Source organism: Rhinatrema bivittatum, chromosome 5 (genome assembly GCF_901001135.1).
Source record: "Rhinatrema bivittatum chromosome 5, aRhiBiv1.1, whole genome shotgun sequence".
Lineage (NCBI taxonomy): Eukaryota > Metazoa > Chordata > Amphibia > Gymnophiona > Rhinatrematidae > Rhinatrema > Rhinatrema bivittatum.
In genome coordinates this window covers 239,018,967-239,031,948 of record NC_042619.1, presented here as the reverse complement: position 1 = coordinate 239,031,948, position 12,982 = coordinate 239,018,967, and the positions used below count along the sequence as shown (strand labels likewise).

Here is a 12,982-nt window from a genome sequence, read left to right as displayed (position 1 = left end):
ATGGTTAGTGCAGTTAGTGTAGCTGGGTTCAAAAAAGGTTTGGATAAGTTCTTGGAAGAGAAGTCCATTAACTGCTATTAATCAAGTTTACTTAGGGAATAGCCACTGCTATTAATTGCATCAGTGCATCAGTAGAATGGGATCTTCTAGGTGTTTGGGTAATTGCCAGGTTCTTGTGGCCTGGTTTGGCCTCTGTTGGAAACAGGATGCTGGGCTTGATGGACCCTTGGTCTGACCCAGCATGGCAATTTCTTATGTTCTTATGTTCTTAAGAACCGGGGGTCTTGGTCTTTGAGGCGGGTTGCCAGTAGATCCATGACTGGGATACCTCAGTGATTTACTATCAGCTGGAAGGCCGTGTCCGCCAGCAACCATTCCCCCGGGTCTAGGCTCTCCCTGCTGAGATAGTCCGCTGAGACCTTGTCTTTTCCTGCAATGTGGGAGGCCGAAATCCCTTGTAGGTTTATTTCCGCCCATGCCATGAGGGGGTCTATATCCAAAGACACCTGCTGGCTCTTGGTTCCTCCCTTGTGGTTGATGTAGGCCATGGTTGTCACGTTGTCAGACATGACTTTGACTCGTCCCAGAGTCTGTGGCTGAATTGTAGGCAGGCTAGTCTGACAGCTCAAGCTTCCAGGCGGTTTATGTTCCATCCCGCCTCTTACTTGTTCCATTGTCCCTGGGCCATCAATTCCTGACAGTGGGCTCCCCACCCTCGCAGGCTCGCATCTGTGGTGAGCAAGATGCAGTTCGGTGGAGATAGGTTTACTCCTCTGCTTAGGTGGTCTTCCTGTAGCCACCATTGGAGCTGGTCCCAAACCTCTGCTGGTAGCTAAAAATAAATTGTGTAGTTCTGGGACGTTGGGTTCCATCGTGACAAAAGGGAACGCTGTAGCAGTCGCATGTAGGCCCTTGCCCACGGAATGACTTCCAGAGTTGATGTCATGAGGCAGAGGACTTGAAAGTAGTCCCATACCTTGGGACGAGCACTGGTCAGTTTTTGCAATTGATCCATCAGTTTCCTTCTCTTTGGAGGGGGAAGGAAGACCTTGTTCAGTTTGGTGTCGAACCAGACTCCCAGGTACTCCAGTGACTGGGAGGGCTGTAAGCAGCGCTTGGCTGTGTTCATGACCCACCCGAGCTCCTGCAGCAGCTTCTTGACTCTGGTGGTCGCCTGTCAACTCTCCTCCAGAGACCTGCCCTGATCAGCCAATCATCCAAGTAAGGATGTACCAGGATGCCTTCTTTCCTCAGTGTTGCTGCCACTATCTTGGTGAAAGTTCTGGAGGTGGTAGCTAGCCCAAAGGGTAGCGCCTGGAACTGGTAATGATGACCCAGTATCGCAAAACGTAGGAAGTGCTGGTGGTCCCGATGGACTGGGATGTGAAGGCAAGCTTCGGAAAGGTCCAGAGAGGTTAAGAATTCTCCTGGTTGTACTGCCATTATAACCGAGCATAGGGTTTCCATGCAGAAGTGTGGTACCCTCAGGAAACGGTTGATGGCCTTGAGGTCCAGGATGGGCCGGAATGCCCCTTCTTTCTTGGGGATGATAAAATAGATGGAATAGTGGCCAGTATTTTGTTGGGTCGTGCGCACCGGGGCTATTGCCTTCAGGCTGAGTAATCTTGCTAGTGTGGTTTCCGCTGCCAGTCTCTTGGGAGTAGGAGTGGCAGGGTGATCTCATAAATTTGTCTCGAGGGATACTGTAGGAATTCCAGAGAGTACCCTTCTCGAATGTTAGGACCCATTTGTCCGATGTGATCTCGACCCATCTTTGGTAGAAGAGGGCAAGTCTGCCCCCTATTTCTTCTTCTTCCTGTGGATGGGTCTACATTTTCTCATTGTGGGGTACGGCCGGAGCCTGCCCCTGGGCCTGCTCCCCGCTTGGTGTGTGTTGCGAAAGGACTGAGACCTTCCTGAGGGGCAAGGTGCTTGGGACTGTGTGTTCTTGTAAGGTCTAAAACGCTGCGATCCTCTGCCCTTGGGTCTTCTGGGGGAGGGACACCGAATTCTTTTGTTCCTATCTTCTGGTAGCCGGGGTACTGAAGATTCACCCCATTTGTAGGCTAACTTCTCCAATTCGCTTTCTAGTAAGAGAGATCCTTTAAAGGGCATTCTTGTGAGATTCGCTTTGGATGTTGCGTCAGCCGACCAATTACAGCGCCATAGTTGTCTTCTGGCTGCCACTGCCGAGGCGACATTCCTGGCTGAGGAGCGCATAAGATCTGAGGTAGCATCAGTGAGGAACGAGATCACAGGCTCCATCGATTCTCCGGACATAGTTGCGTCTCTAGAAAGGAGCAAACAGGAATGTGCCACCAACGCGCAGCAGGAAGCAATCTGCAGTGTCATTGCTGATACGTCCAAAGACTGCTTAAGGATGGATTCCAGTCATCTGTCCTGGGTATCCTTCAGTGCCGCTCCTCCCTCAACGGGGATTGTTGTGCATTTTGAGACTGCACAGACCATAGCATTCACTTTTGGGAAATGTAGGCATTCCTTGGCCGTGGGTTCCAAAGGGTATAGGGCTTCTAGGGCCCGCTTCCCTTTGAAGCTGGCCTCTGGGGCATTCCATTCCAGGTCAATCAGTTTCTGGATGGCCTCCAACATAGGAAAGTAGCATGAGGCCTTACGGAGGGAAACCAAGCTGAGGTTCTTCTTTGGTTCCGCTATAAGGTCAGTGCCTGGAATACCCAGCGTCTTCAGAGTCTGGGATACGAGGGCTGGTAATTCTTCCTTGTGGAAGGAAGGATCTAAGCATGGTTTGGTATGGTTCCATCCCTGGGGGAATTTCTCCTTCTTCCAGGGAGTCAGTCTCGTCATCTGAAGTGTCTGGATCCGTATTAGGGAGGTTCTTTGTTAGGAGAGGCATGTCTCGGAGCCCGGGAGGTGCCGGGGAGGTCCTGTGCCTCTGGCAGGGGTGTAGTCTGGTGCACTGCAGGGGCTGGTTGTGCCTGGACAAAGGTTTGCAGCCCTTTAAAAAATTCCACCCAGGAGAAGATCCCTGGATCCATGTTGATCCCAGGAGTGGTTGTAGTAGAAGCCCCAGAGGTACCTTCCTGTGGGGGCACAAGGTTGGAGATACATAGGTCCGGGGTACAATCATCAGTGGTTCCGGATCCCTCTCCTGGCTGGAGGGGGCCTTTTCACACTGCTGGCATAGCAAGGAATCCAATTCAGGTTGCGCGGCTCTTAAGTGGCAGGCTGGGCAGAGTGTGTCCCTTGGCCTTCTTGGATGGCGGTGCCATTGTTTGTGCGCGTGGAGAGCCTCAAGCTCGGCTGTGCGTGTAGGTATGCGCACTGATGCGCTTAGTTGTGCGCGCCGGGTGCGCCAAGGTTATGTGCATGGATTACGGACTTTGTGTGCCCGATTCCGATGTGTGCGCCGCTGTTCACACAGCTCTGCGTGTACCTCTATAGATGTGTTCAAGTTAGGCCTGCTCCGTGCTTACCACCGGTCGGGGGGGGGGGGGGGGGGGGGAATGGCACCGACGACACCAATGGCAAGATGGCGCCCCCCCTGAGGGTCTCCATGTGTGTGGACCCTTGCACTGAATCGGTGCCTAGCCCAGCTCGGGCTGCTCAACTCGATCAGTGCCCTTTAAATCTTGCCAGGAGGAAGATTGGTACGTCTATTCGAGCCTAGGAGACTGGAGACTTAAATGTAAAGGTTTCTACCTTACCTGGTGTCTGTTCTTACCGGTCGCGTGCCGGGCAGTCTCCAGCTTTGGGGGGAGAGGGAAATACCTTCACCACCGCGCTCGAATCTGCACCTGCTGCCTTTCAGCCACCCTGAGGGCTAAGTTCACAACGGGAACCGGCTGCCGGACCAAGGCTCACCTCTGAGGGATATCAAAAATCACCTCAGGAGGTCTCGACTGTGGGAGGGACCGTTAGGTTTCACTGCAGGAGAAGTGGGGCTCTCTTCTTGAAGGTAAAATTTTCTCTCTTTCTTGTTGTAAACGTTACACTATAGTGTCCGCATCTGCTATGGAGACGGAGAAATACTGAAGAGCTAAGCATGCTGCACGGGTATATGTAGGCTGACATCAGCTTTGAAATCTGACTCCGTCTCCCATCTGCTATCAGGAGAGCACTATACCCATTGGTACTGAGTCCATCTGGCTACACGCTAGTACTGGAAAGGAAAGGAACTGTGAAGGGACCAGATGGGACTAGAAAAGGAAAAACCTGTGCCCGGCTGGATCCTTGAAACAGGGATGAAAGTCTCCCGTTTCTTCCTGCAACAAGGGGAAGTGATTCGCTTGCAAGTGTCTGAGATCTAACGCGAGTACACTGAGATTTGCTGGGTTTGAGAAGAGAAGTTAAACAGTGTGGCCCAGTACTGGCTGCTGTATACAGACCTTAACATAAAGCTGTTTGAGGCTGTCTGGGAGAGAAAAATCTTACTGGATTTGGTTTGAAGCTGAAATCTGTACTCTTTTCTACAGTAACTGAATATGCTTTAATAAACTCTTCTTTTTGGAGCACAATTCTGGATGTGGAAGGTGTTTTTTTTTTTTTTTTTTTTTTTTTTTTTTTTTTTTTAAGTGCCTCGTGTGTGTGTGGGTCCTGCATTCAGTTTGGCCTTGCAGTTTAGCTGCCCCCAAGCCCACGACCCACCTGAGATTTATTTCCTCACTTTGGGAGAGTTACCCCAGGCTCCCCAAAGCAGAGAAGGTGATCCCCTATAGTCAGGGGGTTACACATGTAAATTTAAACACCCCTTAGAGCAGGTCTAAATTTAGCCGGGTAGACATATATTCAGTGGCTTCATCATGCCACTAAATATACATAAAAACTTAGCTGGATTAGTTCAAACCAGCTAACTCACTTACACAGCCAGCTTTGAAAATCTACTCCATTATACCTTTCTTTAGCAATTTTTTCTTATTGTCAAGTAGACTACAATTTTCCTCCTCTTCGAACACCTCCTCCCCCTGGCCCAGAGCTGAAGTAGAAGCCTCCAGCACTATGTACTGCTAGTAAAGGTCAGACCCAAGTGAACTGTTGTTACCAAGCAAGCCTAGGACTCAGCAACACATGTGAAAGTCACAGTTCTAAAAACCTTATCCGGGATGTACAAAATTATATCCACATTCGCTAGCTGTCATTTTAGGGATTATTTATCGCTAGGACACCACTTAGCATTTGTAAGTCCCCTTTTAGATGATCTAAAAGGGGACTTATATATATATATATTTCTCTTTAATAGGCTTTACCCAGGAAGCAATGCCAAGCACCAGGCGTGCATACTCACCCACATAGGGGGCTCCTTCACATCTCATCCCATCGACCGTTTTCTGCAGAACAGTATCTTGGATTTGCTGCATCAAGTTTTCAGAAACCTAATTAAAAGTTGTCAAGGCAGACTTAAGAAGGGGCTCTGTTCAATGTTGCACAGCACCGTTTTTCCAGGAGACGGTAGATGCCTGTAGCACTATGCTGGCATCCATCCCTCCTCCATTCACTGTGGCAGCACCACCACTCACAAAGCAGCATGGGAAGAGTGAAAAATATAAGAAAATGCTAGCAATGACAGCAGACTCTGTATTGAGGATAACATCTAAAATATTACACCATACCACATTCTCATCAGCAGGTAGCTGAATAGAGTGGCAGCCTAGTGGTTAGAGCAGTGGGCTACAAACCAGGGAAGCCAGAGTTCAAATCCCACTGCTGCTCCTTGTGACCTTCCATTGCCTCAGGTCCAAACTTGGGGACTGGGAAACACCTACAGTATCTGAATGTAATCCACTTTAAAGTGGCTGAAGGGAGGAATATAAAAGAAATAAAAGCACAAATGAAACCCAAACTCCCTGATATTAAAATCCATTTCACAATGGAGGGTGAGTAGAAGATGGGGCTGCCTCTAGGGCAGGGCTTCTCTATGCTGGCTTTGTTTTCAGGGTGTCCACAATGAATAGGCAGCATGTATTTCCTTATACTTGCTTCAAGATCCCAGTTATTGGAGAAATTACTTACCTGATAATTTCAGATGGACTCAGGACCAGTGGGTTATGTTCCCCTGCCAGCAGATGGAGACTGAGCAAGCTAACATCACAGTATACATAACCCTGCAGTGACCCCAGCCTGCCAGCATTCTCTTCAAAAGCAACTGCGGACAGACTAGCAAAAACGTGATTAAAAAACAGGTAACCAGAACTGTATTCAGCCAACCATAAACACTGAACTCGCATACGATTCTAGGTACCCCAAGCTAGGGACTGGATGAATGCTTACCAGTAATCCCTTGGGACCCAGAGCCCCACAGGAGGACTATTGACACTCTAATGCGGCAGCCGAGGGCGGGAAGCTGAGTCCATCTGTCTATATTAAGGAAAACGAAATTATCAGATAAGTAGTTTCTCTATTTCCCAGCATGTAGACAGATGGACTCAGGACCAGTGAGATGTACCAAAGCTACTCTTAAACAGAGTGGGAGGTTGCCCACAGTAGAGTCAACACTGCACGTGCTAAGGCTGCATCCTCCCCGGCCTGCAAATCCAAATGATAAAACCTGGAAAAAGTGTGTAAGGAGGACCACAACGCAGCTCAGCAGATATCGACTGGAGACAACAGACTAACCCCTGCCCATGACACTGCCTGAGCCCTAGTGGAATGAGCCCTAACCTGAGTAGGCAATGGCTTTCCAGCATCCACATATGTGGCCGTGACCACCTCCTTAATCCAACGAGCTATGGTAGCCCTTGAATCCGGAGTGTCCTGCTTATTCTCACCATGGAGGACAAACAGGTGATCCGTCTTTCGAAAAGACTCAGAGACCTCCAGATACCACAGGACAAGACACTTAACATCCAAGAAGCAAAAAAGACAAAACTGCATCACATCCCTGACCTTATCCAGGGATGGCAAGAGATGGACTGATTCAAATGAAAGTCCGAGACTACCCTGGGCAAGAACGATGAAACAGTAAGCAGCTGTAATACCCCCTGAGTCACCTGAAGGAACGGCTCCCGGCAAGATAATGCCTGCAGCTCAGAAATAGGATGCGCAGAACATATAGCTACCAGGAACACAGTCTTCAAGGTCAACAACCATAAGGAAAGACTGGGCAGTATTCAGAATGTAGGGCCCACCAAAAAGTCCAGCACCAAATTAACACTCCACAATAGAACCGGTAATCTCAAGGGAAGCCTAAGGTGCTTCACACCCTTTAAAAAACAGGTCACATCAGGATGAGATGACAAGGAAACACCATTCACCAGGCCTTTGAAACAGGCAAGAGCTGCAGCCTATACCTTCAAGGAATTAAGGGCGAAGCCTTTATTCAATCCATCCTGCAAAAAATACAGAATGAAAGGGATCTTAACCGAATGAGGAAGAAAACCCCGCTCCTCACACCAGGCCTCAAAACCTCCCCAAGCCCACACATAAGCCAAGGAAATGGAGAACTTGTGAATGCAGAGTAAAATGGCAATCACTGCAGAGGGATAGCCATGCTTTAACAAGCGACCCCTTTCAAAGGCTAAACCGCAAGACAGAATGGAGTTGGATCCTCGTGAAGAACTGGTCCCTGCTGAAGCAGATCCATGTGTGACGGAAGATGAAGGGGGGCCTCCATCAGCAGTCACTGCAAATCTGCATACCATGGATGCTTGGGCCAGTCTGGCACCACCAGGAGTACTAGCCCCCTGTGGCCTTCAATCTTGTGAATTATCCTGCCCAGCAAGGGCCACAGAGGAAAGGAATAAGGCAATTTGTCTTCCAGCCAGATCTGTATGAGAGCGTCTATTTCCAGGGACCACGGATCTCTCCTTCGACTATAGAAGCGAGGTACCTTTGCATTTCAAGAAGTCGCCAGCAGGTCTAAGAATGGAAGGTCCCAGCAATCCACGATCAGCTGAAACACCTGAGCTGACAATACCCACTCTCCTGGGTCCAGACTCTCCCTGCTGAGAAGGTCCACTCTCTTACGTTGTCTTTTCCTGCAATGTGAAAGGCCGAGATAATCTGCAGATGACCTTCCACCCATTCTATCAGCTGGTCTATTTTCTGCGACATTTGCTGGTTCTTGGTTCCTCCCTGGCAATCACATTGTCAGACATCACGAGAATTGCTTGATTCCTCAGCCTATGGCTGAACTGCAAGCATACCAGCCGTACTACCCGGGCCTCCAGGGGATTGATGTACCAGCGGGACTCTTCAGCATTCCAGTGCCCCTGGGCCATTATCTGCAGACAATGAGCCCCCAACCGTGGAGACTCACATCTGGAAAGGACAAAGGAACTCCCTTTCTCAGATGATACTCCTGCAACCACCACTGGAGGCAGGAGCAGATTTCCATTGATAAGTGGAGCTGAACCGCATAAACATGAGGCTGCGGGTTCCAACAAGATAGCAGAGAGTGCTGAAGAGGATGCATATGCACCCTTGCCCACAGCATCACTTCCAGGCTAGCTGCTATCAAACTGAGTACCTGTAGTTAGGACCAACTGACGCACTTGAGACATCAATCTCTGGATCCGAACTTCCGGTAGGGAAACTCTGTCCTGTGTCAAACCGGACTCCCAGATACTCCAATGACTGGGATGTTTGAAGATTGCTCTTGGTCAGGTTCACCACCTACCGGGTTCCTGCAATAAGATCATCCTGTGTGTCACCAGGTTGCTCTCTTCCTGAGACTTTGTTCGAATCAGCCAGTCATCCAAATACGGGTGCACCAGGATTCCTTCTTTTTGCAAGGCCACCGCTACTACCACCATAATCTTGGAAAATGTTCCGGGAGCGGTGGTGAGACCAAAAGCAGTGCCTGAAACTGATAAAGGCGACCCCAACACAACAAAGCGTAGAAAGCGTTGGTGTTCCAATTGGATGGTAATATGAAAGTAAGCCTCTGACAGATCCAAGGGGATCAGAAATCCCCTCGACTGCACCACCATTATTACAGAGCGTAAGGTTTCCATCAGAAAATGAGTCGCCTTCAAGTGATGGTTGACCCTCTTGAGATCCAAGATGGGACGAAAGGAGCCCTCCTTCTTGGGCACAATAAAATAAATGGAATATCACCCCGTACTTTCTTGCAACATGGGCACCGGAACCACAGCCTTCAATCTGAGTCTTTGAAATGTGAACTCCACTGCCTGCTTCTTCTGCGGGGAGTGGCAAAGGGACACCATGAACACGTCCAGAGAAATACTGTGAAATTCCAGTGCATACCCTCCAGGACCCACTGGTCCAACGTGAATATGACCCAATTCCGATAAAAGAGAGACATCTCCCTATTTCCTGTTCTGGAAGGTGGGTCAGTGAACTTTCATTGGGAAGCTCGGGAAGGTCCACTACCTAAGCCCGCTCCTCTCTTGGGCTGCTGGGGATGAAAGGACAGAGACCTACTGAAAGGCCAAGTCTGCTGAAAGGTCATCCCTCAGTAGGGTCTAAAATCACCCCTGCATACCAAAGAGTCACTGTAACTGTTTCTTACCTTCCGGCGTAGAAAGCGTGCCCAAAACCCAAGCACACAACGTATGCGCAAGGCCGACACACTGATGGCCTATAGAGGGCAGCAGAACATGCACAAGAGTGCGCAAAATCGGTCGCCGCGGCCTACCACACGACGTGCAAGAAAAAAGCCTAAGTGCGGGGCCTAGCCCAAAGTGGGCCGCTCAACCCGCCAGGTTGCCCAGTTCCCCAACCCTAATGAGAGCAGGAATGAACATCAGCACAGCACACAGACAATGGAGACTGGAGGAAGTCCTGAAACCCCTCTAACTGTTTCTGATTCAGGAAAAATTGTTTGTTTGTTTTTTTAAACTTTACCTGAGCTTAATACTTACTGGCTGTGTACAAAGTCTGTCTCTGGCTGCCGGGGGAGAGGGCATCTGCCATCACCGCCGCCTTCAGCCTCCTGCACCCGCTGCCTTCAGGTGAGCTAGCAGCTAAGTCCACGCCGGGAAACCCAGCTACCAGACCAAGGTACATCTCTGAAGGACCATGGAAAACATTTCATGAATTCTCAACTAGGGGAAGGACCTTTAGGTATCACTGCAGGATTGCGAGGCTCTCTTTTCCTGAATTTTGAATTTCAAATTTCTCCTTTCAAAAAGCTGAAAGCAATCCCCATAGGGAGATGCATGTCCACCATCTTCTGGAGACAGAGAATACTGGCAGGCTGGGTCACTGCAGGGTTATGTATACTGTGACGTCAGCTTGCTCCATCTCCATCTGCTGGCAGGGGAGCATAAACCCAATGGTCTTGAGTCCATCTGTCTACACGCTAGGAAATTTCATATTCTGGACCCAAAAGCTAGACCTGCTTCTGTTGATCAAGGACCAGAAATGACACCCTAGAGCGGTGGCTCACAATACTTAAACCCTATCGCCTCCTGGACAATCCCAGCCCCATGCATCCTGAGGCAGGTGAAAGGGGCTTCCTCCCAGGATCTAGCATGGAAGCAAGCTGTACTGGCCAGTCAACATAAGCAAACAGACTGTTTTCAGCCCCAGCACACACCTACCTGAGGAGCAGGGCAATAGGCTCCCATTCCTCCTGTGTTAGGCCCCTGGTCTCCATCCATCAGTCGTTTATGATCCTGGGCTGGGGGCATCGGGGCAACAGTGATACCATCAGTGAAACACAAGCACTGCACAGAAACACAAACAGATCAGACTTATGTTGCATGGCTAAAAACCTGACAAGTTACAGCACATGGAAAAAAGTCACCAGTTCTCTTCTCAGTGCTTGTAGACAGAAGAGGAATCCACTACCAAGGCTTACAGTTAATTTCAAAGTGGCTGGTTGAGTTAAAAAAAACAAAACAAAAACACAACCCCCCCCCCCCCCAAAACATAAACCTAATCTTCTCAGGAATAAAATAAAATTAATGCCATCTTAAAAATCATTAAGTGACATCTGAATTACATAAATTGTTTCTGCCAGCTTCAGATACTTCAGTTTCTTTCACATTTTTAGTTCCTGAAAAAATATTCAGGCTTAAAAATTCCTGAAAGTTTCTCCTTCACAACCCCTTGCACATCCCAATTGGAGTGTGCATAACAGATACACAAATTATCTGGTTAAAAAAAAAAGAAACATAAAATGTATTAGAACCCCCCCCCCCCAAATGATTAGAATACCGCCACAAGGGGAAGTAAGAGACATGCAAGTTACCTCACTACACCTCCATCACTACCTTGAAAGAATGTTACCTAATGTTAAGAGAGAGTGAAAATTTATGCTCCAACAGGGGTACATACAGAAACCTCTTCTCCCTCCAGCAGCTCTTCAACAACTATGGTCTCTCCCGCCGCTCCAAACGCTTTGTTCTGCATAAGAGACAAACAGGTTAGAAGCCATTCTGACAGGACACCACTCTGCCTGTCTCTTGTGAAGGAAGCCTGGCAACGCGATTGCTGGTTCAGGCATGGAGTTTAAAACCCTAATTGCCCACTATTCTTCTGAAATTAAACTTACTCCAAAAATGTTCGCTTTTGAATGCATTAGTAGCCTTTACTTTTTTTTTTTTTTGGTAAAATTTCCCACATGGCATTTTGTCAAAAATAAAAATGAAAAGTAGAATGGAAACACCCTCACCCCTTACAAAGTAAACATTTTAAATTTAAATACAAAAGCACAGGCCAGATCTCAGATACCTTGCAGAGCAAGCTGCAAACATGAAGTTCTTAGATTATAGGAGATCTCCTGATGCAATGTCCATGACATACAAGCAGCAGACACTCACCTGCATGATCTCTTGCACAGCTTTGCAGGCCTCACTTTTATCGGTGGCAACAATGACTCCTTTCCCAGCAGCAAGGCCGCTGGCCTTCACAACCAGAGCTGGAAAGTCTGCACTGTGGAGAGACCAAAACGTATACAAGCAAACCTATCCTTGCACGGCCTGTGAAGAACCCGAACGTGTCCCAAGAGAGATGGTAGCATTGAAGGATCATTTCTGGGAGTCGCACAACTGGTGTTATGGTGACGTAACCAAAAATGCTTTACAGGGAGCCATGTGAAAAAATGTTACAACCGTCACCAACAGAGAAAATATCGTGTCTAATTTTTCACTTGCTTCAAACATATAATTAAAATGCAGATGCTTAAGGGCATACAATTGTTGTAGTAAATTCTCCCTCCCCCAACAACTGCTTCGATGTAAAGGAACAAAAAGGATAGTAATAAATCCAGATTGACTTGCGTAGAGTGGACTAATACCCAGGGCTCTGTAGTGGAATCCCTATTCATCATGATGCTTTATAGGTTTGCACAGACATAACTGCAAGTTTTACAGAGCCACAGTGGCAGTGATGGGAGTAAGCACTCCAGAAGACCCTGGAGAGCTGCAAAGTGATTTAGGTAACCCAGAAAAATGAGCCAGTATACAGAAAAAAAAATGCATTTGAGTGGAGCCTTGCCAGGTCATACATTTGGGGAAACAAAAGTTGATAGAACTTCTAGGGGGATGTCTCTGGGTCATATGAATCTGGAAAGGCTTGAGGAATAATGAGACAACAGCACACAAACTAAAATGTGAGAAGAGTCAACTGACAAGGTATCAAGATTCCTCATGTGCATAATAAGGGCAATTGGCAATAGGGAAAATATACTATTCAGTATGCCACCAATGAAACAGTTCAAAGGAGGAACAAACCTGCTTAAGAAGGGGGGAAGAGAATATTTATTTCCAGAGAGACCAGTAAGATGTACCCAATAAGGAAAATGAGAAGCTAAAGTGAGTGATAGCACCACAAAATACTTGAGGGGACCTGACAGATCTATGTGAGGACAAGTCAAGACTTCAGGATGTACACAGCATGGAGTACATCAAGGCAAATAGAAGTCCATAGTGAGCCAGCAAACAGCAAAGTCATCTGGATAACGTCAGCCAAATATCCAGCAGAACTTAGCAGCCCACTCCCCAATCCAACTAAACACCCAAATTAAAAAAAAAAAAAATAGTGTATCACCCCGACAAGAATCCCTATATCCTTGCAGAAGGACGACAGATTCTTACCTCCT

General features: G+C 48.0%; 1 protein-coding gene across 3 annotated transcripts in view; it reads right to left on the bottom strand.

Annotated features, from left to right (window-relative positions):
- Window positions 1-12,982, bottom strand: part of GART (phosphoribosylglycinamide formyltransferase, phosphoribosylglycinamide synthetase, phosphoribosylaminoimidazole synthetase) — a 130,354-nt gene that overhangs the window by 69,076 nt on the left and 48,296 nt on the right. For all 3 annotated transcript variants that reach the window (XM_029603551.1, XM_029603548.1, XM_029603549.1), the window contains exons 5-8: window positions 11,703-11,814; window positions 11,218-11,286; window positions 10,479-10,604; window positions 5,261-5,348 (exon numbers count right to left, since the gene is read on the bottom strand). In XM_029603551.1, the coding sequence (XP_029459411.1) occupies window positions 5,261-5,348; window positions 10,479-10,604; window positions 11,218-11,286; window positions 11,703-11,814 (395 nt within the window). The remainder of the gene's footprint in view (window positions 1-5,260; window positions 5,349-10,478; window positions 10,605-11,217; window positions 11,287-11,702; window positions 11,815-12,982) is intronic.